At 39.9% G+C, this 26,390-nt stretch overlaps 1 protein-coding gene across 4 annotated transcripts in view; it reads right to left on the reverse strand.

Moving 5' to 3' along the window:
- The window catches only part of TDRD3 (tudor domain containing 3), a 131,925-nt gene extending 106,552 nt beyond the window's left edge, over window positions 1-25,373 (reverse strand). For 2 of the 4 annotated variants that reach the window (XR_012922440.1, XR_012922441.1), the window contains exon 1: window positions 24,460-24,584. Coding sequence is in view for 1 of the 4 variants with exons in the window: in XM_012749784.3 (XP_012605238.1) it covers window positions 24,460-24,500 (41 nt within the window). In the remaining 3 variants the exon portion in view is untranslated. Of the gene's footprint in view, window positions 1-24,400; window positions 24,420-24,459 lie in introns of those variants that run through there. The other 2 variants (XM_012749784.3, XM_012749790.2) reach the window with 2 other exon arrangements.
- Window positions 25,374-26,390: the final 1,017 nt, after the last annotated feature.

The following is a 26,390-nucleotide window of genomic DNA, read 5'->3' on the forward strand; positions in this document are numbered from 1 at the left end:
CAGAGGAGAGTGACAAAAGAGGAAAAGCCAGATGAAGCTGAAGGGAGAAATTGAACTGAGGAGGCCTCAAGCCAAGTAATGCCAGCAACCACCAGAAGCCGAAAAGGACAAGTTACTGATTCTCCCCTACAGCCTCTGGAAGGAGAACAGCTCTGTAGACACCTTGATTTCAGACTTCTGGCCTCCAAAACTGTTAAGAGAATAAATTTTGATTGTTTAAAGCTACCCAGTTTGCAGTTATTTGTTTCAGCAGCATAGGAAATGAATGTATCTGTTATGAATTTCTGTAATTATTTGAAAACTAGTGATTCTATTAAATAAAATTATTTTAAAAGGCCATCCCCCAGCTTAGAATCTAAGGAGGACATTTTTCTATTCAACTTAAAATGCCTTCATTCATTCTTTCTTTCTGAATGGATGCCTTCAGTGAACTTGATTGATTGGTTTAAGTTTATAAATAATGAAATACAAACTATACAGAAGTATAATAAAAAGTGAATTTAGTCCTTACATTGAAGAGTATGGAGGAATTGTGCAAAGACCTAGAAAGGGAATCAACAAACTCTCTACCCACATCTCTGACTGATCTCTGAATGACACACGTACAGAACAGACTGAGAACATCCCAGCCAAAGACAAAAGATTTGAATAGAGAATGGAGCTGCTGCACAAGATAAGAGTCCAGTTTAAGCCCAGCCAAAACATAAAAAGGTATCTTCTGTAACTGTAGTCCCCAAACCATGGCCAGTCAGGAACTGGGCTGCGCATCACTGCTTGAGCTCCAATTCCCACCTCCCCACCCGGATCTGTGGAGAAACTGTCTTCCATGAAACTTAGGACACCGCAGGAGGTGAGCAGCAGGGGAGTGAGTGAAGCTTCATCTGTATTTACTAGCCACTCCCCATGACTCGCATCACTGCCTGAGCTCCACCTTCCCCCACCCACTTGCCTCTGTGGAAAAATTGTCTTCCATGAAACCAGTCTCTAGTGCCAAAAAGGTTGGGGACCGATTACATAACACAGGAAATAATAGTCATCAGTGAAAAACAACAAAACCAAAATCTTCACATTCAAATATGATCCCAAGATGAACCAGATAGAACTAACAATGATTTAAAGTGGATATTATAACTATTTCCTATTAAGAAAAAAAGTTCTCAATACAGTTATGTGCAACTTAATTCCCTTAAGATTATAATACTGTATTTTTATTGTACCTTTTCTACATTTAGATGTGTTTAGATACACAAATACTTAAAACTTCTGACTCTAGCGATTTTTCATACTCCCAAATGCTTGTTGAAGTAAATTTAATTCTGTTAGAGTATAAACTTACAGTTTTTTCATACTCTATGGTTGTTTTTCAGAAGGAAAATTTTCCTTACTTGTATGCAAATATATTTCCTGATTAAGAAACTTTTCTTTAGTTCACTTTTTTGTGACAGTGAGCTGTTTTACAATGTTTCTAACCCAATGTCACCTTTCCTATCAGTCTATTAATGCCATGTATTGATACTTTAATAAAGTGGTTGGTTCCTCTATTTCTTTAGGTGGAGTGAAGAGTGTGAATTGGAGAGTATGAATCCTCCAATTTTGTAGTTCTTTCGTGTCTTGCAAGGCCCTAATTTTCCTTTTTCCTCTTTTTCTCTTCACTACCCAATTGCCAAAGGAAACGTCTTCCTTTCTGCTTTTTTCTCTCCCATAAACAATGCATTTGAAAGATAATCCCTTTAAATTAAACCTATTCTTTTAAATGTAGTCTATTCCTTTAATTTACACATCAATTCTTTCATATGGCATCTATATGTTTTAAGTTGCATGCTTGTCCCACTGTATGGCATTTGCTTCTTTCTAGTCCCTTTACTTGGTACCTGTCTTCTAAGATATGCATACTTTGAAATATCTTCCCAATATGCCAGGTTTCTTTGGTATTTTCACATTTAGAGTGGATTTAATCTTTCTGGTGGTCATTCTTTGCACCCTCTAGTCACCTCACTTGCATCTCTCCTTTGTTTTTCTATAGCTTGTTTCAGGGTCTGCTTTGGATCACTAAAGCCCCACAGTGGGGCAAGACTGGAGTGGGAGTGTGTAGAACCATGGTGCTGGCATTTAACATTTTCATTTTATTCACAGGTATTTCATAGTTTCCACATTCCCTGTCTATTAGGTAGATAGTAAGGGATTCCATGTTTCCTAAGGACAAATGTGGGTGCTGTTGCAGTCCATCCTCACCCCCAACAGGCTTTCAGAAAGGCTAATGGGAGATCCACATGCACGGTAAGACTCAGGTATATAACTCCCAATTGTCCAATCAAAGTGGTTCCATGGTGATGTCTGAGCCACCAGGGAGGTCCCAATCCGGACACTATAAAACAATACCCAGACCAAAAGCAAGCCCTTTTTTTTTGCGCTCTCTTTTGCTATGACAATGGGTCTGGTTGTCATCTCTGGAGTATGTATCTCATTCAGTAAACCTGTATCTTCCTTTCCTCAATAAACCTCATTTTCACGCTGGCCTTACTTTGGCATGTGTGGTTATTCTTCAACCATGAGCACATCAAGAACATACATTTCCGACTACAGCCCAACATATTCTCACATAGTGTTGACAGCATGGTTTTAAATAGATTTTTCATTGTTATATAGTTATGTGTATAGTCAGGGGAGGAGTTTTGGGAGGTTATTTACTACACTACCACAATTTTCTAGCTATCATTAAGTTCCAGGAGAATTTTCTTCAATAAATAGATATGCTGATTCTAAAATTCATATGGATATGCAAATGATCAAGAATAACCAAATTTTCCTGAAAGAAAACATAAAGGCTTACACTAATTGTTATCAGTACTTACTATAAAGCTTCATTAATCAAGACAGTGTGATGTTGGCATGAGGACAAATAGAATAACGAAATAGACTCCAGATATAAACCAGATATACACAAAATATGGTCAAGAGATCTTCAACCAAAATGCCAAATCACTCTAACAAGGAGAGAAAAATCTTTTTAACAAATGGTACTGAAACAACTATCTATCCCCCAAAATAATAATAATACAATTATATCTCTTTCCCACTCCATACAACAAAATTAATTTGATCATATTCTTAAAACATAAAACCCATACCCTACAGATTCTGGAAGCAAACATAAAAACGTACCTTCATAAACCTGAGGTAGGTCCTTATTTTAAGGACATATAAAGTACTAATCATGAAAGAAAAACTGATAAAATTGATCTTAACCAAAATTTAAAATTTTTAATCATCAGAAGATACTATTAATAAAATAAATAAACCAAAGACTGGAAAAAACATTCACACCATATGTACCTAGGAAGACTCATAACAAGAAATAACCAACATTAAAAGTCCAAGAATCCAATTTCTTAAATGGGCAAAAGACTCAGATACTTCATAAAGCGTCAATAAGCACAGGAAAATGCTTACCGTCTTTAACATCAAGAAAATACACATGAAAACTACAATGAGATACCATTTCATAGTAGCATGAATGGCTAAAATCAAAAGGACTCTTAACACTGAATATTGGTGAGCAAGTCGAGAAATCAGATCTTTCATACATTGAGTATCAAATTTCATAGTTTGGGAATAAAAGTTTGGCTATTTCCTATAAAGTTAAACACATAATAAATCTGCCTTATGACCCATCAATTTCACTCCTAGGTTTTATCTAAGAGAAATGAAAGCATATGCCCACAAAAATCCTTATACAAGAATGCTCACAATTCATAATAACTAGAAACTGGTTATTGTTTATCAACAGAAGAATGACTAAACAAATTGTGGCATTCCATTCCAAATATGGAATACTACTCAAAAATAAAAATGAACAAATTACTGATACAGATGAGAACATGAATGAACCTTTAAAAAAATTATGTTATGCTTCTAAGAAGTCAGAAAAAAAGTTTCCATTTTTACAATGTCCAATCACAGTAAAATTAATTCATGATGACAGATGTCAAAAAAAGATAACCTGAGGGGACAGAAAGGACAGAACAGGAGAAAACTGTTCTTGGGTAATAGTAACATTCTGTATCTTGTTTGGGATGGTGGTTATATAAATGTATACAACTACTAAAACCTATCATACTGGGGGAGAGGATCAAGATGGCAGACGAGAAACACCGCCAGACAGGGTGTCTCTGCAGAAAAGACACATCCTAGCAGAAATTAGAAAAAAGAAGCAAGAAGACGAGCATACAGTGGACGAGGGCCAGAAGGAGGGTTACCTGAGACCCCGGGAGACTCCACGGGAGGAGGCTGCAGAGGAGAACTGGAAGCTGAGATCGCTGCAGCAGCCCAGAGACCAGCGGCAAGGGTAGGTGGATCAGTCACCTTTCCCCAACCCTGCATCTCAGACTGCTGGTGGGCTCCCCAGCGGGTGGAGAGACCTGCGGACACCAGCCCAGAGACGGCTGCCGCCAGCTAGCGATGAGCCTGTAGTGGACGCGGCACCAGGCTCCCAACTCCCTCCCGGCACCTCCGTGTGCACAGACACGAGCAGCCCGACAGGCACCATATTGCCTCCTCCTCCCCTCCGCCAACCCACGGCTGCCCAGAGAGACAATACAACCACCAGCCGGAGGCACCTCCAGGGAACGAGACCTTCCCTTTTGGGACCCTACAGCTGACTAAGGGGAACTCAGACGGTGAGCTCCCTACCCGCCGGCCCTCCCAGGTGCTGCTGGCACGGTGTTCCCAGGAGAACGGTGCCGACTCAGAGGCTGAGAGACATAGACCCAGCTTGGGCTCCCTGTGGGTGAATTGAGACCCGAACTCCTCTCCCTGGTGGGGATACAGTTTGAACTCTGGGACCCAGAGGTCAGACCTGCTGACCAGATAACGTGCACAGAGGTCTAGCATTGCCCAGGGCACAGAAGGGATATACGTGAGCAGCCTACTGAGGTGTGTGTGCCTTCAGGGGCAGATCAGCATCCTAGAGGGCAACCTTCCTCCCAAAAGGAGGCCATACGCCCAGCCCAGGTGGCGTTCCAGGGCAGAGAGCCTCCCGGCCGGCATCACAGTCAGGGGAGGCCTGGTGGTATGTGGTCTGGCCTGCTGGCAGAGGCCAAGGAGTAGCTGCAGAGTTGGGGAGGGTGGAAAGAAGCGAGGCCCGCTCCAGACAGTGAGTCTCAGACAGCCCCACCCCCACACGCAGATTTTCTGGCTGAGCAGGACCATTCCAGCCCCGCCCTGACAGCTTTTCCTGGAAGCAGAGAACAGAACTTTGACCCCTGCTAAAAACATTGGTGGTGCCTGAGGGCAGGTTTACCCAACCCAGCTCTGCCCAGAACAAGAGCTGATAACAGGACACAAAATCAACAGCATAGCCTGTTCCTACAAGCAAGCGCCACCTACTGACAGGGACAGCATCCTGCACAGCCTTTTCACGGCACCCACTGACTCATTATACAGGGAGTGGTTGAATCTCACCCACAGATACCACCTAACGGCTCAGAAACTAAACTAGGTGTGTGAATACCCAAACAAAAACCTAAAGGAAAGAAACAACAACTAATCGACATGGGAAGAAATCAGCGAAGGAACTAAGGAAATATGAAGAACCAAACGGAAAACACACCCCCAAAGAGGAGCACCAGCCCCCTAGAACCAACCGGACACCAACCCAAATTAGGCAACCAAAATGAGAGAAGAGGAATTTCCTATGTGGATCATAAGAACACTCACCAACCTGCAACAACAACTCAATAACCAACACAAAGAAACCACAAAAAGCCTCCAGGACCTAGAAGAAAAGTTCACTAAAGAAATAGACACAATGAAGAAAAGTTTAACCGAACTACTGGAAATGAAGAATCAATTCACAGAACTACAAAATACAGTGGAAAGTCTTAAGAACAGGGTATATCAAACAGAAGAAAGAATCTCATAGATTGAAGATAATATCCTCCAACTAAATAAAACCATCAGATAGAGCAGAGAAACAAGAGAAAAGAGCAAAGCCTACAAGAGATGTGGGATTATGTGAAGAAACCTAATGTGAGAGTCATAGGGTTATCAGAAGGGGAAGAAGACAACATTCAAGGGTTGGACAAGCTATTTGAAGATATAATAGAGGAAAATTTCCCAGGACTTGCTCAAAATCTCGATATACAAGTTCAAGAAGCTGAGAGGACCCCTGGGAGATTCAATGCAAACAGGAAGACGTCACGACATGCAGTCATCAGACTGACCAAAATATCAACTAAAGAGGCCCTTCTAAGAGCTGTAAGACGAAAGAAGCAGGTGACATACAAGGGAAAGCCAATTCGCATAACGCCAGACTTCTCTAATGAGACTTTACAAGCAAGGAGAGACTGGGGCCCCATTCTCACTCTTCTGAAACAAAACAATGCCCAGCCTAGAATATTATACCCTGCAAAACTAAGCTTCACATATGAAGGAGAACTTAAGTCATTCTCAGACAAGCAAAGTCTCAGAGAATTCACCTAGACAAGACCAGCCCTAAAAGAAGTACTCAAAACCATGTTACGCACGGAACACCATAATAAAAACTCACGAATATAAAAACAACCAAAACCCAAAGATTAAAGGCCAGATAATACAATGGCTCAAGAGAGAAACCAAAGCAACAACATCCAACCCAACAGAATGAACAGTAATCTACCTTACCTATCAGTTCTCTCAATAAATGTGAATGGCTTAAACTCTCCACTCAAGAGACATAGGCTGGCTGAATAGATAAGAAAATACAGACCAAGTGTATGCTGTCTTCAGGAAACACATCTAACCTCCAAAGATGCATATAGACTAAAAGTAAAAGGGTGGAGATCAATGGAGAGACAAGTTATCAACTCCTCTGGGACACAGCTAAAGCAGTTCTGAGAGGAAAGTTTATCTCCATAAATGCCTATAACCAAAAGACAAGAAGATCACAAATAGACAATCTAACGAAACGACTCAAAGAGCTGGAAAAAGAAGAACAGACCAACCCCAAACCCAGCAGAAGAAGTGAAATCAACAAGATCAAATCAGAACTAAACGAAATTGAAAACAGGGAAGCTATTCAGGAAATTAATAAAACAAAAAGTTGGTTCTTTGAAAAAATAAAATTGACACACCATTGGCTAAGCTAATGAAAAGCAGAAAAGAGAAATCTCTAATAAGCTCCATCAGGAACAAAAAAGGAGATATCACAACTGATCCCAAAGAGATACAAGATATAACTTATGAATACTACAAAAATCTTTATGCACACAAACTGGAAAATGTAGAGGAAATGGACAAATTTCTAGAAACACACAGCCTCCCTAGGCTCAACCAGTAAGAAATAGATTCCCTGAACAGACCAATCTCAACAGCTGAAATAGAAACAGCAATTAAAAATCTCCCTAAAAAGAAAAGCCCCGGTCCAGATGGCTTCACACCCGAATTTTACCACACTTACAACGAAGAACTAGTACCTATCTTGCAGAAACTATTCCACAACATTGAGAAGAACGGAAACCTCCCCGACACCTTTTATGAAGCGAATATTACTCTGATACCAAAACCAGGAAAGGATGCAACAAAAAAAGAAAACTACAGACCAATATCCCTAATGAATATAGAGGCAAAATTTCTCAACAAAATCTTAGCTAACTGAATCCAGACGCTTATCAAAAAAATAATCCATCACGACCAAGTGGGCTTCATCCCAGGGATGCAGGGATGATTCAACATACGTAAATCTACAAATGCAATTCACCACATAAACAGAAGAAAAAACAAAGACCACATGATTCTTTCAATAGATGCAGAAAAAGCTTTTGACAAAATTCAACACCCTTTCATGATATGAACACTTAAGAAAATAGGCATAGAAGGGACATATCTAAAAATGATACAAGCCATATATGACAGACCCATAGCCAACATCATACTGAATGGGGAAAAATTGAAATCATTCCCACTTAGAACTGGAACCAGACAAGGCTGCCCACTATCTCCACTTCTGTTCAACATAGTGCTGGAAGTCTTGGCTACAGCAATCAGACAGGAAAATGGAATCAAAGGTATTCAAATAGGGGCAGAAGAGATCAAACTTTCATTGTTTGCTGATGATATGATATTATATCTAGAAAACCCCAAGGATTCAACCAAGAAACTCCTGGAACTGATCAATGAATTTAGTAAAGTCTCAGGATACAAAATCAATACACAGAAATCAGAGGCATTCATATACGCCAACAACAATCTAATTGAGAACCAAATCAAAGACTCAATTCCCTTCACAATAGCAACAAAAAAATTAAAGTACCTAGGAATATACTTAACCAAGGACGTAAAAGACCTCTACAGGGAGAAGTATGAAACACTGAGGAAGGAAATAGCAGAGGATGTAAACAGATGAAAATCCATACCATGCTCGTGGATCGGCAGACTCAACATCACCAAAATGTCTATACTACCCAAACTGATCTACAGATTCAATGCAATACCTATTAAAATCCCATCAGCATTCTTCACAGATATAGAAAAAATGATTTTACGCTTCGTATAGAACCAAAGAAGACCCTGAATATCAAAAGCAATTCTAGGCAACAAAAACAAAATGGGAGGCATTAATTTGCCAGATATCAAACTATACTACAAAGCTGTAGTAATTAAATCAATATAGTATTGGCACAAAAATAGAATATGGACCAGTGGAACAGATGTGAGAATCCTGATATAAAACCATCCTCATATAGCCATCTAATCTTTGACAAAGCAGACAAAAACATACACTGGGGAAAAGAATCCCTTTTCAATAAATGGTGCTGGGAAAACTGGATAGCCACCTGTAGAAGGCTAAAACAGGACCCACACCTTTCACCTCTCACAAAAATCAACTCACGCTGGATAACAGACTTAAACCTAAGGTATGAAACTATTAGAATTCTAGAGGAAAAAGTTGGAAACACTCTCCTAGACATTGGCCTAGGCAAAGAGTTTATGAAGAAATCGCCAAAGGCAATCACAGCAGCAACAAAAATAAGTAAATGGGACATGATCAAACTACAAAGCTTCTGCACAGCCAAAGAAATAGTCATGAAAGTAAACAGACAACCTACAGAATGGGAGAAAATTTTTGCATCCTATGCATCCGATAAGGGACTGATAACTAGAATATATTTAGAACTCATGAAAATCAGGAAGAAAAAATCAAATAACCCTATTAAAAAGTGGGCAAAGGATTTGAACAGGAACTTTTCTAAAGAAGACAGAAGAATGGCCAACAAACATATGAAAAAATGCTCATCATCTCTAATCATCAGGGAAATGCAAATCAAAACCACAATGAGATATCACTTAACTCCAGTGAGAATGGCCTTTATCAAAAAGTCTCCAAATAACAAATGCTGGCGTGGATGCGGAGAGAGAGGAACACTCCTACACTGCTGGTGGGACTGCAAACTAGTTCAACCTCTGTGGAAAGCAATATGGAGATACCTTAAAGCGATACAAGTGAATCTACCATTTGATCCAGCAATCCCATTGCTGGGCATCTACCCAAAAGATCCAATGACACTCTACAAAAAAGACACCTGCACTCGAATGTTTATAGCAGCACAATTCATAATTGCAAGGCTGTGGAAACAGCCCAAGTGCCCATCAATCCAAGAATGGATTAATAAAATGTGGTATATGTATATCATGGAGTACTATTCAGCTCTAAGAAACAATGGTGACATAGCACATCTTATATTTTCCTGGTTAGAGCTGGAACCCATACTATTAAGTGAAGTATCCCAAGAATGGAAAAACAAGCACCACATATACTCACCACCAAATTGGTATTAACTGAGTAGCACCTAAGTGGTCACATAGGTACTACAGTAATAGGGTATTGGGCATGTGGGAGGGGGGAGTGTGGCGGGTATATACATATATGAGTGAGATGTGCACCATCTGGGGGATGGTCATGCTGGAGACTCAGATTTGTGGGGGGAGTGGGAGAAATGGGCATTTATTGAAACCTTAAAATCTGTACCCCCATAATATGCTGGAAAAAAAAAAAAACCTAACATACTAAAGGGCTTTGCATTTCAACGTGTATTAGTTATACTGCAATTTTAAAAAGTCCAATCATTTCAGTAAACATTTGTTGAGTCCCTACCTACCTACTCAGTGATAGACATTGTACTAGTCCTTGGAATTTGAAGATGAAAAAAGCATTATGTTGACCTCAAATAAATTCAGTCGCAGTGAAGCTTGGTTCGCTTGAGGAGACAGATATATAAACAATTATAGTACAATGAGCAAGACAGAATATTAAAGGAGCTCCAAGGAAGGACACCTACTTCCCATTAAGGAAAACTTCTTATAACAGGTAATGGCTATGTTTTTAAATGATAGGCAAGGACTAACTAACTTAAATGGAGAAAAGCATTCCAGGCAGAAAGGGCAAAATGAGAAATGGTACAATGAATAGCAGACACAACATACCACGTACACAAGATACGCACAAGCAAGTTGATGTCAGAACATAAACTACAAAAGAAGTAGGAGCAAAAAAAGGAGGCCAGAAAGAAACAAGAGACCATGCATACCTTTGTAGGGCAGACTGTATGTCTGCAGTCCCCAACCCTCCACCCTACCCCACCTTGGCCTATTAGGGACTACCACAGAGCTCCACACAGCAGGAGGTGAGCAGCTGGTGAGCAAAGCTTCATCTGTATTTACAGCCACTCCGCACTGCTCACATCACCATCTGAGCTCTGCCTACCCTGCCCCAACCCCATCCACGGAAATATTATCTTCCATAAAACTAGTCCCTGGAGCCAAAAAGATTGGGGACTGCTGCTGTAGGTGACAGAAGATCTAGAGGTTAGACAACATTTTTAGATAACTCACTCTAACAGCTGATAGAAAAGAAGGATTTGAGAGAAGATGCAAGAAGACCAATCATGAGGCTACTAATGTGTTCTCAAGAATGAAGGCCTCCACCCTGAGCAAGAATGAGACCCCGTCTCTACTGAAAAAAATAGAAAGAAATTAGCAGGACAACTAAAAATAGAAAAAGTTAGCCAGGCATGATGGCACATGCCTGTAGTCCCAGCTACCTGAGAGGCTGAGGCAAGAGGATCACTTGAGCCCAGGAATTTGAGGCTGCTGTGAGCGAGGCTAATGCCATGGCACTCTAGCCCAGGCAACAGAGTGAGACTCTGTCTCAAAAAAAAAAAAATTAAAAAAAAGAATGAAGGCCTAAAATAGAAAAATATTTAGGTGGTAAAATTGGCAGGACTGATTCTTAGTTTAAATATGATGGAACAGGAAGAGTAAAAAAATGATTGATACGTGAATGGTGAGATGAGCGTACCACCTATAAGACTGAGTATAAAGAGAAGAAGAATTTGGGAGATGGAGGGGAAGAGAAGTACAGATAGAGGCATGAGGAGTTTGAGGTGCCTCTGTGATACCTAATTCAAATTGTGCAGAACATTTTATATATAAAGCTGTTTGAAGCACAGGCCTAGGCAGATGTAGGAATCATCAGCATATTGAAATTAGTTTAAATCATGAAAACAAATGAGTTAAAGTAAGAAGAATGAAAAAGTAGACCAAAGATAGAACTTGGTTAGTACCAATAAGGAAGGTAAGAAAAGCCAGGGAAGGGCAAGATAAGAATATCATTTAAAAATGGCAAATAAATGATTAGGAAGTGATGAACAAGAATTCTGCAGTATTAGGAGAGACAAGGAATAGTGAATTTCAAGATTCACAAATACTGCCCAATGTAGCAAAGAGGTCACCAAGGAAAGACCTAAGGATATCTACAACTGGGAGGTCACTGGTACTTTAGCAAAAGCAATGCAGCAGTGCGGAAGAAGCAAAAGCCAGACTGTGCAAAGAAATGTACATATGACTAGTGCAAAAAAAGTACATGTGAACACAGTCATACATGTGCTCAACATTAAAACAGCAACTTTTAAACCAAATATGTATGTGTGCATGTATACACGCACACACAGAAAAAGCATTCAGCAAATATTTTCTAAAAAAGGAAACTCAGATTTTGAAGGAAAAAATCTTGCTTAATAAGTATCTACTTGGTAAATCAATGTTTTAAATATGGCTTCATTCACATATTGATTTGGAAATAGCATTAAAATAAGAATGGAATTAGGAGTTGGTCATATCAACTCAATCATGGAAAAGGTGATAGCAAGTATTCCCATCTGTCAATAATCACTCCATTTTTTTATATAAATATGTTCTTAAAACTTCCTTAGTTTAAAAAAAATCCTGGTAGGTCTTCAGAAACCAACACCTAAGAACGATGAATACTTTCTCATTTTCTTTCAAAAATATTTACACTTAGAGATACCTTAGTTATTGAAAGTCAGGGAAATCACAGTCATTTTTGCCATGATTTAATATTATACTATGTTAAATCGCTTATTTTATCAACTTACAAAGCACAATATTTTTTTCTTTTTTTTTTTTTTTTGAGACAGCGTCTAACTCTGTTGCCTGGGCTAGAGTGCTGTGGCGTCAGCCTAGCTCGCAGCAACCTCAAACTCCTGGGCTCAAGTGATCCTCCTGTCTCAGCCTCCCAAGCAGCCGGGACTACAGGCACGCACCACCATGCCCGGCTAATTTTCTATTTTTAGTTGTTTGGCTAATTTCTTTCTATTTACAGTAGAGACAGGGTCTCGCTCTTGCTCAGGCTGGTCTTGAACTCCTGAGCTCAAGCAATCCTCCCACCTCGGCCTCCCAAAGTACTAGGATTACAGTCGTGAGCCACCATGCCCGGCCACAAAGCACAATTTTTGAGGCATCCAATAAAGTTATTAATTCTTAAGCAAAGGACATTAAGAAATGACCAGCATTAACATTACTAAACAGTATTAACTATTTTTATTTTTAAATGGAGGAAGGGGACAAATCAAGGACAGAGAGCCAACCAGAGATCTCTTTCTTCCATTTCCCTTAAGAAAAAAATACATTGATAAGGTTTACCTCTAAAGAATGTTTTTCTTTAAACTGTCCCTGCCTGAGTCTTGATCTCGTCACCCATCCTTGAAATAAAAGCCACAGTGATCTTGTAAACTCAGTAAATCTGATGTCTTCATAGCCTTCATTTAAAACTCTCAGTAGATCCTCTGGACCGACTGGTTCCCAGGGAATCCATCAAATAATCCATACAAAGTTTGGCCATTTAAGAAAAGAAAGCAATTTTATCTACATACATCTCATAATTTGATAGGTAAAATTAGTCATGATTTTTACAGAAAAACTAATGTATTCTTCAAAATTTTCAAATTCTTCAAGTGTGTGAAAGAGCTTTAAAGATTGCATTTGTCTGTTTAGTTAGCTAACATTGAGGACCTGGTTTTCTCAATAATGGCATCTGCCTATTATTTGTTACATTTATTAAATGAGCATGTTTGCTTATTGCCACTATGTTAATTATAACCGCAATACACCACAGTGGTTAGATGAAGTGTAAAAGATGAAATAGTAACATAATTTCTATAATCAGAATAATGTCAAAAATGAAAATTGTGCACTGAATCTCAGTGAATATGAATGTCCATGTAGTGGAACCAATAATTCTACAAGTTTGAAGACATATATCCAAAAAGGAAAAATAGGAATAAGAATATGGCAATACATATTGAAGAACTGGATTTTATTACACCCTTCATCCCTACTCCCCTGAACACTGTTACAAAACATCATCAACCCAGGTCAAATTGAGACACGAAATTATCTTTTTTCATAATTTCAATTTCTAATCTAAAATAATCAGCCTGCTGATTACCAATCAGGCTAATTTAAATATGTCTGGCTATCAAATGTAGTATAATTTAAAAACAAACTCCTGTATTTTACTCAGGATTGATATGTTTCACCAAGTTTTTCAAACTCACATTCACTCTTTTTCCTCTGTTTAAGCAGTACTGATTTGATTTAAAAAAAAAAAAAAAAAAAAGTCTGTGGTCTAGGTTTTCTATAGAATCCAAAAGTTGCTCAGGTGTGTTGGGAATGTTCAATTGAAACCAATGAAGGATTACTATCTGCCCCAGAACATAATGAAAAAGTTCTATTAAAATCAATCGACCATTTCAAAAACATCTGACAACTCTGTATTTGATAGAAAGCCCCCATTTCAAGTACTGGCACATTCTTATCAAATAGTTAGGATTTATTAATCTGTGAAACAGCCTCATTTAAACCAGTCATTAAGAATAAGGATAAGAATGTGGATTGTGGTTGTCTTGGCAAGTTATTTTTGACAAATACTGGGAACCAGTAGCACATACTATTTGTTCCAAACTCAGTTTTCCTAAATAATAATGGACTGATACATCTATTTCACTAAGTATTTAGTGCAGAGATCAGCAAACTTTTTCTGTAAACGACTAGATAGTAAATCCTGTAGGTTGTGCAGGCCATACAATTTCTGTCACAACTACTCAACTCTGCTCCTATGGCACAAAAGCAACCATAGAGAGAAGAGGTGTATGAATAGTTCTGGCTGTGTTCCAATAAAACTTTATTTACAAAGACAGGCAGCAGGCCAGATTTGGCCCACTAACCATAGTTTGCCAACTCCTTACTTAGGGTAAAGCAATATAATCTATCTTTCTTCAAAAACTAGACTCAAAAGATGTGTCCTCCTCTCTGAAAAAGGGCATTTAGTGTTAAAAATATATATATACTGTCCCATAAATTTACATATTGCATAATTGGGTACACACAATTAATTCTTAAGAAGGGCAGCCCATTACTCAAGTGAAATCCTCATTTACAAAAATAAAAGGCAAATAATAACAATGCAACATTTCAACAAGAATATGAAATTGCCTGCCTTCAGCTTCTGAAACTTATTAAATTCATGTCCTTATTAAGAGACTGAACATTGACAGTTTCCTCTCTAATTTCTTTTCTTCCTGAAATAGCGAAATAATGTAATATTATGTGAAATAAATATTCTATCTACCTGTACCATTTTATCTTTAACTTGAGACACTAATATTTGTAAGATTACCAAATGCTAATGGCAAAATATGAGATTCAAAATCCTTAAGATATAAAGATTTCAGTTTTATCAAAGTAATGTTCTCATAGATAATATAAGGTATTCTAAAATAAAGGGCATCAACTTTCTCCAAAGGTTACATCAGACCAGAAACCCATACTTGTGCAAGTCATGTGAATCTATTTAACTGGCAACCCTAAGTTAAGAGAGTCCAGGCTTGACATACAATAGTAAGAACATGAAGTATTCACTGGGTGCTCAGCATATGCCAAGCAGTGTTCTAAGTACTTTGTGTGTATTAACCTTCTAATTCTCTTAACTATACTATGAGGTAAGTATCACAATTGACATCATTTTATGGATGAGCAAACTGAGAGCAGTTGAGAAATGTGTTCAAGGGTATAGCTAATTAGTGGCAGAACCAGGACTGACCTCAGCTCAGGAGAGTAGGTCTTTAGGCCCTATGCTCTTAATCACCAACCATACAGCAGATATAAAACTAAAGGAAGATCAAAAGTACATAGCGGTGTTTTTGTAACTATTTTATTTTTCTCAATCTCTCACAATAATCCAGTTTTGTGATGGAATTCTAATCAATTCTAATATTAAATGTTTATTTAAAATCATTTAATTTCTCACTCTCAGTCTCAAACACAAATTGATTCAAGCTTTCGAGCCCATTCTTTGGCAGCATTTTCACACTGCTGACTTCTTGTTTACCTATTAGTTCACGTATACTGGGTACTTTGGCAAAAATGAAAAAAAAAATTAGGGAAGGGGGTTCCTGCAGAGGGATACCAGGCAAACCATAACAGCAACAAGCAAGGTGAACATAACAAAACATTCAGTCAAACATTAGCCTATTTTTCCACTCTTAAAGTGTATGTCTTAGATATACAGAAATCTATATTCATGTATTTTCTCATATACTTTTGCTTAAAGCATTATCAGTAACTATAAACAATTCAATTTACATACACATGAAAGCTACTGTGATAAGGTAAAACATTCTAAAAGACCACCAACAGTCCAATTCAATTTTATTTTCACAAAAACATGTCAGGGCAGGAATAATGCAAATCATGTCAAGCAGTTAGCCAGTTCGATAATGGCACAGATAAGTTTTATAACACTAATTCTAAACTAATATTAATTTATAACTAAAAGTATAAGAAAGTTACAAAATACATAAAAAGAAAGCATTACCTCATAACAAGCGTGAGGTAATATCATTCCTTGATATACCATACTAGGTTTCAGCAATATGATTAAACCAATAAGGCTTGTAATCCCCCTTTATAAGCAAATATAATACACACTACTTAGTATTATGGAATGCCATACAATGTAGGGAAAAGCACTTTGCAAACTGAAAAGTCCTTTACAAACATAAGATTATCACTAAAAATATTTTTAAGAAGAATATTAAGTAAACTAAATCAAAAAGTATGAGGGGCAAAAGAGGGGGGTAACCTCTTTTATTCACACCAATTCACTCAAATTTACCATAGTTTGAGCAGTACTCCTGATTGAAAAATTCAAATGTCCAGGCAGAACAGAACTACTTCAAATGTGGTCCATAGATCAATGCCAATCCACAAACTTTGTTACTGCTGCACCATAGGATACAAACTGAGGTAAGCATAGAAACTTTTAGAGCAATCTCATACCGCTACAAGATTTTATAGTCTACAACATCAACTGGTCAACAGCTTGAGAATCACTGAGCTAGACCACAGTTCCCAGAATCCCTTTCAGCTAGATGTAAGACTAAAGTTCTTAGAAACCAAGGACATCATGTGTCCTCATCAGGGAACTGACTCCTGTCTTTCCCTTTCCAGGTAGCTGAAACCCAGATGTGATAGCTACTTTGCTATGACCATGAAGATAGGAACAATACCCTAGAGTAGTGCTCCTCAAACTTTAATGTGCAAAATAACCACTGAGGGACTTTCATTAAAATGCAGAAGCTTAGTAGGTCTCTGGTGAAGATATAGACTCTACATTTCTAACAAGCTACCACGTGATGTCAGTGCTGCTGATCTATAGACCACATTTGTAATGCCAAAGGGTGAGGAGTAAGACAGAAGAAACCTGGGTCCCTAAAAGACAGCACAAAGCAGAACTGTCCAACCATTCTGGGTACTTTTATGAAAGAGGGGAAAAAAGGCTATGTTCTTCAGGCTTCTGTAATGTGGAGTTTCTGTTACACCAGTCCAACCCTCAACCTAACTAAGGTTAATTTATTTAGCAAGTTTTTCCATCAATACTCATATTTAACATTTCACATTAGGTATTTTATAAAATTTGCCCTTACTAATTTTCAAACTCCTCACAGTTCTGGTTAGGAATTAGTAAAATAAAAATATTTTTTCTTAACATCTTCATGTAATATCCATAACAGACTGCCTTCTGAAAAGCTGCAGCTGAATTTATTTGCATTTTATATTTAGAGGAATCTGAAGGGAGATTGGGGGGAATTAAAAAAAAGAACTTCAGATATATGAATTTATAAAGAATGTCTTAAAAACTGCTCTGTCTCTAATATAAGCAAGTCAATAAACTAATACTGACCTAAACCAAATAATCTTATCAAAGAACTCTTAAAGATATGCCCATTTTCTCCTCTGAGAAAAGTCAATGATTTTATAATGCATTCTAAAGCTTTTTTTCCCTATCTGGCAGCTCTGTAAAGGCTAATGCTCTTCTAAAAATGCTGAAATTTCTCAGTACTTAAACCTAGCCTCTGACTTAAAGCTTGGTCCTTAGATCAGTGCTGCCCAACAGAAATATAATGAAAGCTGCATACATAATTTCAAATTTTCTAGTAGCCACATTTTTTTTTTTTTTTTTTTTTGAGACAGAGTCTCACTTTCTTGCCCAGGCTAGAGTGAGTGCCGTGGCGTCAGCCTGGCTCACAGCAACCTCAATCTCCTGGGCTCAGCGATCCTACTGCCTCAGCCTCCCTAGTAGCTGGGACTACAGGCATGCGCCACCATGCCCGGCTAATTTTTTTTGTATATATATTTTTAGTTAGTCAATTAATTTCTTTCTATATTTTGGTAGAGACGGGGTCTTGCTCAGGCTGGTTTTGAACTCCTGACCTCGAGCAATCCGCCCGCCTCGGCCTCCCAGAGTGCCAGGATTACAGGCGTGAGCCACCGCGCCCGGCTCTAGTAGCCACATTTTAAAAAGAGAAACAAATGAAATTAATATATTTTAACATAACATTGAAAATATAAATTATTGAGGGCTTTATACTCATTTTATACTAAGTATTCCAAACCCAGTGTGTATTTTACATTATACATCTGAACTTGAACTAAACACATTTCAAGTTTTCAGTAACCAGACGTCTAATGACTACCATACTAGACAGCTGCAGCCTTAGATGATCTCATCTGTGCACTGCTTCAATCACCAGCTATACCGAAATGACTCCAAATTTATATCTCCAGCCCAGTCTTCTCTTCTGAGCACACGATTAGTATTTCCTAAAGCCTAGCTGACATCTTAGATGATGTAAAGGCACCTCGCACTCAAATAATGTCCAACTTTGATTCATGCCTACCCCACCCTGCAAAATGTGCTGGTCTTCCAATAGTTCCTATCTAACTGAATTGAACTGTAACTGATTTGAGTTCACAAGCCCCAAACCTAAAAATCACCTCCTTGATAACTCCTTCACTGTCACACCCATATCAGATCCATCAAAAAGTTCTATCCATTTACCTTCCAAATATCTCTCAAATCAATTTATTGCTCTCCATCTCAACCACCACCATCTACTCTTGCCTAGCTCCATTTCCTTCCATGGAAGGATACCTCAAAACTTAACTATAATGTTATGCCTACTTTAACCCTCCCATCCTATTTAAAACTCTTCAACTGATTTCTATGGCCTCTAAAATAAAAACAAAACCCAATATGGCCTATAAAGTCCAAGCTACATGATCTAGCCCCTAAGTATCTCCTAGCCCCACATCACTACACTATTCCTCTGTCTTGCCCTCCAGCCACCCTGGTCCTTCAGACCTTTGTGCTCACCATGCTCCCTACTGGCATATGACCTTTGAGGATGCTGCTCTCCCCTTACTTTGTCTAGTTAATTCCCACTCATCCTCTAGATCTCAGAGAAGCATTCTCTGATCACCATGAAGAAGCCAAATTCCCCTTTTATATAAGCACATATGGAATGATGCCCCTTCTCCTTTCTAGTATATTTTACGGATGCAATATATTTGAATATGTAATTAATGGCTTTCTCCCAAAGACTACATCTGATTGTACTAAAGTAAGTACCTGTCACAATACTGTGTTCAATAATTATTTATCGAATGGGTACACCAATGAATCTGCCTTTTTTCCCTAGACAAAATATTGAGAGAAGACATACAAAAATCTTGCTTATACAAGCCTTCCAGACTTCCCAAGTCTGAGTTAATTGCTCTCAGATATGTTTCAACAACACCCTGCAAGTAAAATACCAGTGTACAACATGTTTGTAGTCTGCATGACTTCTACATCATTATATCCCAGCAATAAACACAGTGGCTTGTATACAGGAGACATATTCTCTAAATGTATTTCAGTAAACACATTATTGTATAGGGTTACATATTTGTCTGCATTATGACTTATTATAAAGATATCATACCTTCAACAGCACCATACTGAGGATAGCTATTTACCATTATCTTAAAGGCCATAAGCTATAACACAAGTGAGAAGTACACATGCACAAAAACATACACTGACTTACACCCATCCAGGAAAGGTGTGAAACACATCCGGGTTCCAATGCTAATGCACAGTTAGGCTCTCTGTCCTGCCCTGGAACATGATGCAATTCTTTTCTCTTCTGATGAACAACTTGTTTCTTTTCTGCTGTCAGTATCTTTAATTTGACACCCTTCTTAATACTTTATTACCCCACACTTCTTGCCCACTTTTCTTTGTTGGTCTATGATTTTAGAAGTGTTTCTCAAACTTTTATATGAAATTTTTTGCATTGCTAGGAGTACCATCTGCTCCTCCCAAATATTATCTGGAGATAAAGGATACCTCAAAACTATAATGTTATCGCTACTTTAACCCTCCCATCCAAATTATAACTCTTCAACTGATCTCTATTGCCTTCAAAACAAAAACAAAACCCAATATGGCCTATAAGGTCCAAGCTACATGATCTAGCCCATAAGTATCTCCTAGCTTCACATCACTACACTGTCCCTTTGTCTTGTCCTCTAGCCACCCTGTTTCTTCAGACCTTTGTACTCATCATGCTCCCCTACTGACATATGACCTTTGGAGATGCTATCATTCATCAGCTATTTCCAGATCCTAGACACTTTAAGAAGACAAAAATTCTAGATTGATAGGACTTAACTATAACATGATAAGCCAAAATGCCAATATTTCTCTTTTGTCAAAAGAAGAAAACATAAGCCAAAAAAGTTGGTATAATCATATTTTTATGGTTCTTGAAATGTTACCATGCAATTTTTAGTTGATTTAGCAAATGCTGCTGTGTGAAAGGAGAAAATTATTTTCAACCTGCTGAAGCAGCAAGTTTCTTTTTATACCTCCTTTATGCTTGAGGCAGTCAAGTCTACAGGCAGTTGAAACTAGATTTATAGGTTAGTCACCAAAAAAAAAAAAAAATCACTGCAAACAGCACCTTGAAACCTAAACACTTGCACAGTTTAACAGAATACCCAGTCATTTTTAGCAGTTTACAATATCAGTAGAAGCTGCAAGGCAATGTGTAACATATTTTAAGATAGAAGGTCAACAAGGCTTATTACCTTGAAACATTTTGGTTTTGCAAACAATATTAAACTAGGGAGATAGCTACAAATGTTCATTAAAGAAATGGGAAATATTTCAAAATAGAAGGAAGTTCCCAATAAGCTCCCCTGAAAATCAAATAAAAAGTAGTTGGTTTCTTCTAGTATTCTTCAGTAGCTAAAAAATGTTTTAATGATTCTGATTCTTTCTAAAAGAGTATACCAAGAGTACTTACAGTAAAGTAGTAATGAAAAAGTGTTTTACAATTATAGATAATTTAAAAAAAAATCCTGTACTTAATATGCAACCTTATAAAGAACTACCATTATTCTCTACTTAGAATAAATATACTTATTCCTAACAGTTAGGCTGGAATAATATGAGGAAGCAAAATTTCTGGGTTTACTTATCATATGCATAAACTCATACTGTATGTCTACTACCACTAGTAGGTGTGTCTCTCAGAAAACTGAAATTAAACAAACAAGAAAGGCACAGGGGTGGGTGACAGAATGGGAAGTTGACTTTCTTGGTCATGATCATTAACTTGTCTGAGAAGCTTCTATGTGATGGGATGTGAAAAGTAGCCCTCCATCTGTGGACAGGTCAAAAACTAGGAATTAGAAATTCCAGCAAAATGCCCTGAAGTTGTTCTACCTCTTTGAAATAGCTATCTCAAGGTAATATGTGGAAGAGAGCAGGTCCTTCAAGAAAAGAGAATAATCAATCTGTAATCACAGTGCCATTTTGCTTCTTATTATCTCCATTTATCCAATGGTTGCTCTCTAGGACTACATTTTGATAAAGACTTTTGATTTTATAAGCTGTAGCCTTTCTTAATTGTTCAAAGGGAAGGGAGTTCTATGCGATTGGGCCAATAATCAAAAAGATATAACCTCAAAGGAGAAGGTGAAATTTAAGGAGAATGAGGTATACAGAAGACTTTTATGTTTATCCTCTGTCCCATCCACCCCATCCTCCTCCAAAAAAAAAGAGAGAGAGACAGAGAGAGAGACAGAGAGAGAGACAGAGAGAGAGAGAGAGAGAGAGAGAGAGAAAGAAAGAAAGAAAGAAAGAAAGAAAGAAAGAAAGAAAGAAAGAAAGAAAGAAAGAAAGAAAGAAAGAAAGAAAGAAAACCTGGAGCACCCTGTATAGTTAAACTTTGGCCATTAGAAACCTACAATTCTTAATTTATGTTCTTTCAGAATAAAGTGGAAACACTATTTCTAACACTACCTTATAAAGTCTTCAACTCAAAATTGTTGAGTAAAACAAAGACACTTACTTTTTCAGATAGAGTCACCCCTCAGTATCCAAGGGGACTGGTCCCAGAAGCCCCACAGATACCGAAATTCACTGATGCGCAGGCCCCTGGTATAAAGTGTCATAGTATTTGCGTATAACCTACCCACATCCTCTTGCCAGTGACAACAACAGAGACCCCATGTGGAAGCAGAAACTCAGGATGTCAGAACTGGAAAGAGTTGGCCAAAGCTCTCAGGTCAGAAATTTTCCTTCCAGTGCTCTTCTCTGCCTAAGTCTTTGTGATTCTGTATTTTAAGGTGGCAAGTTCCTCTTTAAGACCTAGTATAAACCACCTGAAAGCCTAGCAGATCATCACGCCTAGTCTATTAAGGCTCTATCACGAATTACATGAAACTCACAAATTCCTAGAAAGATAGTCTTACTCCACAGATTACTATGAGTCACTGCCATACAGAAGCAGCACAGACTGGTGGAAGAAACATATAAACAGGTAATTTGTAATACATAGTGGCAAATGCCACAATATAACATTGCTGAGGACTTACAAAAATATCACAAGGCAGCAGAGGACTCAGTATCTAAGTTTCTGTAGAGGCTCTGCCTGGAGAATTCTGACTGGCAGGGGCATTCCAAGGTCAACTACATTACACTTTACTGAGAAGCTACAATGTAGTGCACTCCTTGGCACTAGGGATACACAGATAAATAAGAACCAGTTCCCTGCCCTTAAGGAGCTTCAGAGTTCAAAGAAGACAAATTTAGCATGTGTTTGGGACCCAAATATTGAAACTAACCTTTCTAGAGGAGAGATCATCTTGGAAAGCACTAAAAGACTGAGTTTGTAAATGAAATTATATTACTCGTTTGAAGAACTAAGGTTCAATCAAATGAGGAATGAGAGAAAATTAAAATAAAAGAGTGATCCAAGAATATTCAAGACAGTCTTGTGAGGAAAAGAAACTGAAGAGATTCTTTGAACAAAAATAAAACTGAGTAAGGTGAGTTTTTCAGTCTACAATTTGTTATGCCAATGGTGTTCTAAGAAAAAAAAAAACTGTATGAACAATTATGTACACGGGCTAAAATCACCGGGTCTGGAACCTGGCCCTCTCTGCTCAACATTCAACTCCACCACTTTCTACCTGTTACTTAACAGCTCTTTGCCTCAGTCTCTTCCCCTGTAAAATGGGGTGGATAATACCAGTGCCTTTAAAACCAGGAGGGGGTTATTTAAAACACAGGTGTGACTGTTTCACTCTACTGACCAAAACCTTTACTCACAAAACCAATTCCACATCGTTTAGGCACTAGTAGTAGTCCTAATTCAACACCCACCTACTTCTACGAACCATATGGATCTACTGTCAGTTCTGTAAAACCATATGCTCTTTCCTAACTCTGTCTCATACCCAGCAGTTTTGTCTTTCAAAGCCCACTTCTCTAGGAAATGAACTCTCCCTCCAATTCCATAGCACACCTTTTTGTTCCTTTGTACAGTTTACCACTATTTCCTGTAGTTATGTGTTTGGTCTTTTAATACCTCCCTCTTTCTTCTCATTAAGGTGGTGATTTCAGAGGGCCAGGGCAAATCTTTTTCACCCTCATTTCTACCCCTCATCCCAGACAGTGCCTCTAAAGCCTAGGGAAAGCATTGCTGAATTAAACTAGATGTTTACAACCGTAATGGCCGCAGTTCCAGAAACTGATTAATTTCGCATGTTTACTGCTTTCGGATCCTAAAATCTCAACACGAAAGGTCTTTTAAAAATCAGAACAACGCCATCCTCTCCAGAAAAGTTCCACGGAGCACGAGAGTTCACCCCCACGAGTTGACAATGCGGTCATTCCCAGCTTCAGAAGTTGTGTGTGTGCCCGGAGGACAGCTTCACACCGGTCGGTACTGCACTTTGAAATAAGGAGAAAGAAGGGAAGGCTCGGGCAGCAGCGCGGGCTGTGCTCCGGTCTCCCTCAACTTCCTGGGGACCCGCGGGCTTCGGCCGCGCTCGTCCCTCTCCCCCGCACGGGGTTCTCCAGCCCTCGCCTCCCCTTGTCCTGCCGCAACAACACCCTCGGAGCGGCGGCGCGGACGGCGCTGCAGGTCCTCCGGGGCGGCGCGGCTCGGCCCGGGCTTGGGCCGCCACCCGCCCAGCCCGCGGTCCCCGGCCTCTCCCCAGGCCCGCCGCCCGGGGCCCAGGCCGCCGCCGCCCGGAGGGAAGCTGGGGCAATGGCTCGGCTCCGCGTGGCGCCAGGGGCGGAGCCGGCCCGAAGGGCCCAGAGAGAGGCCGGGGGCGGACAGCGGCCTCCGCCCACCCCGACACGCACCCCACCGCCCCCAACTCCTACCCTCCTCGGGGCCCCGGACCGCGCCCGCGGCCCGGCGGCCGGCGGGACTCTCCACTTACCAACCCGCCTGGGACAACGCCGCGCCGACGAGCTCGGCCATGGTAGCTGCTTAGGCCGGGGGTGGTGGGGGCTGGGGTGGGGGTCCGGGGGAGGCCTCCTACTTCAGACCCAAAAAAAAAAAAAAAAAAAAAAAAAAGAAAAGAAAAGAAAAGAAAAAAAAAAACTCCTCTGGTCGGCTCTGCAACTGGGCATGCTCAGTGCGGCCGGCGCTTCCGCGTGCGGGTTCCGCTCGCCGCGTTTTCTGAGCGGCCGTAGGGGCCGGCCTGGCGTGGAGCTGGGAGACTGCGGCGCGCCCGCGGCTGTGCCGGCCCGGACGCCGGCTAGGGGCTGAAGTCGGAGGACAATTAATTAGCAGGGACTATGGAGACTCTTCCTCTCCACCAGAGGCTTTTGTTTTTTGGGTCACTTTTCTGAGTTGCACACCTTGGAAACTAGTGAGGAGGTTCTTTGTAGAGCAGAAATGATCGTCCGCGGGTCCAGCGCCCACAGGCGGTCACCTCAGAGAGGGCAGGATGACGCTAGAGTTCAGAAGACCTGGCTCCGACGGAGCGCTTCCAGTAGGAAGCTAAAAGGGCCGCCACATTTCCTGCAGCAAAACTCAAAGGTGTCTCCAGCCCATTCTTTATAGGAGAAGAGTTTACTTTCTTATGAAGACTCACTCCATTCACCTCGCCTTTCATGGAGCCCGGATGCAAAGGAAAGAATGCAGGCTTTTTCGAGTCCCCACGTCAGACTGTGGTGCCCAGGTCGGAAATCACAATGAAAGTAAATGGTCAACCCAAGAAAACCTGCACTTAGGGAATACGGGTACATCGGACAGTTGTGTCAGTGCCTGTTTTTCCCGTCGGCCTCCCACTGTGCTCGTCCACGTCCCAGCGTAGCCCTATGACCTCAGCACCGGCACTGGCGGGCCAGCTCCCAGCACCGCCCTGCCAATGCCTTCCGCCAGCACTCAAGGGGGCTGACGTGCAGGCCCCAAGTGAGCATGCGCCGCGGCGGCGCCTATCGTCGCGGGGGTCGCTCCAGCGGGATTGGGCGGCCGAGTCTCACACGGGCCAATCAGGGAAGAACAGGCGGAAGGGTACGCGGGTCGAGACACTCTAAAAGTTTGCTCCACCCTCTCGTTCTCTCACGGCCGGGCAGAGAAAGACGCTTAGGAGTGGCCCTGTCCGCAGCTGCCAAGTCCAGGGAAGAGACTTGGGAAATGTAACCCGCCTCACTGCTGCTTGCAGCGTCTGCTTTCTCCGAGTCCATCATCACAAACACAGACTTAGAGCAGAGCCTGCGGAACTGGACAGAGACGCTCTTGGGTTTGGGGAGGAAATTGGCAGTTACAGAAGGAAGAGGATATTGCCTTGGGTGGAGCTAAAATTCCTTAATATAAATTTTTCTCATGTTACCTAGGGATTCCGTTTGGACTTCCCAAAAGTCACAGTTTTAAAATTGTGGCGCTTTCCTTAGATCGACTGTTACTAAAATTTGTTTCCAAGCACATTGTTTGGATAATTTTAGATCAGAAGTAACTCCATCCTATTCCCTACAATTTGCAGTATTATACAATGTTTAGGTCGTACATATGCTACAAGTATATTTCAATTTACAGACATCGGTCATCATATCCAGGTGCCAGGAAAAGATTTACCATTTTAAAGGTAAATAGATGACTCAAAAATAAGCTGCCAGTAATTTTATTGGTTGTTAAATAGAATCTTCTCTTACCAATTATTTACATTTTGCAATTTGCATAACTTCTTAACTATGCAAATGATATGTTGTCCCAGTCATCAGGATTTTCTCCCTTGTTAAATGTGAAGCTGTTACACATTTGTTCTCATTTGCAGTGTAATACAGTAAGAATTGACCATTACATGATGCTTGTGATAACTTTAAAGTGCTACTTTCATTAACTGGTATTCCTCTGAAAGAAAAG

The sequence above is a fragment of the Microcebus murinus genome, chromosome 13 (genome assembly GCF_040939455.1).
Source record: "Microcebus murinus isolate Inina chromosome 13, M.murinus_Inina_mat1.0, whole genome shotgun sequence".
Lineage (NCBI taxonomy): Eukaryota > Metazoa > Chordata > Mammalia > Primates > Cheirogaleidae > Microcebus > Microcebus murinus.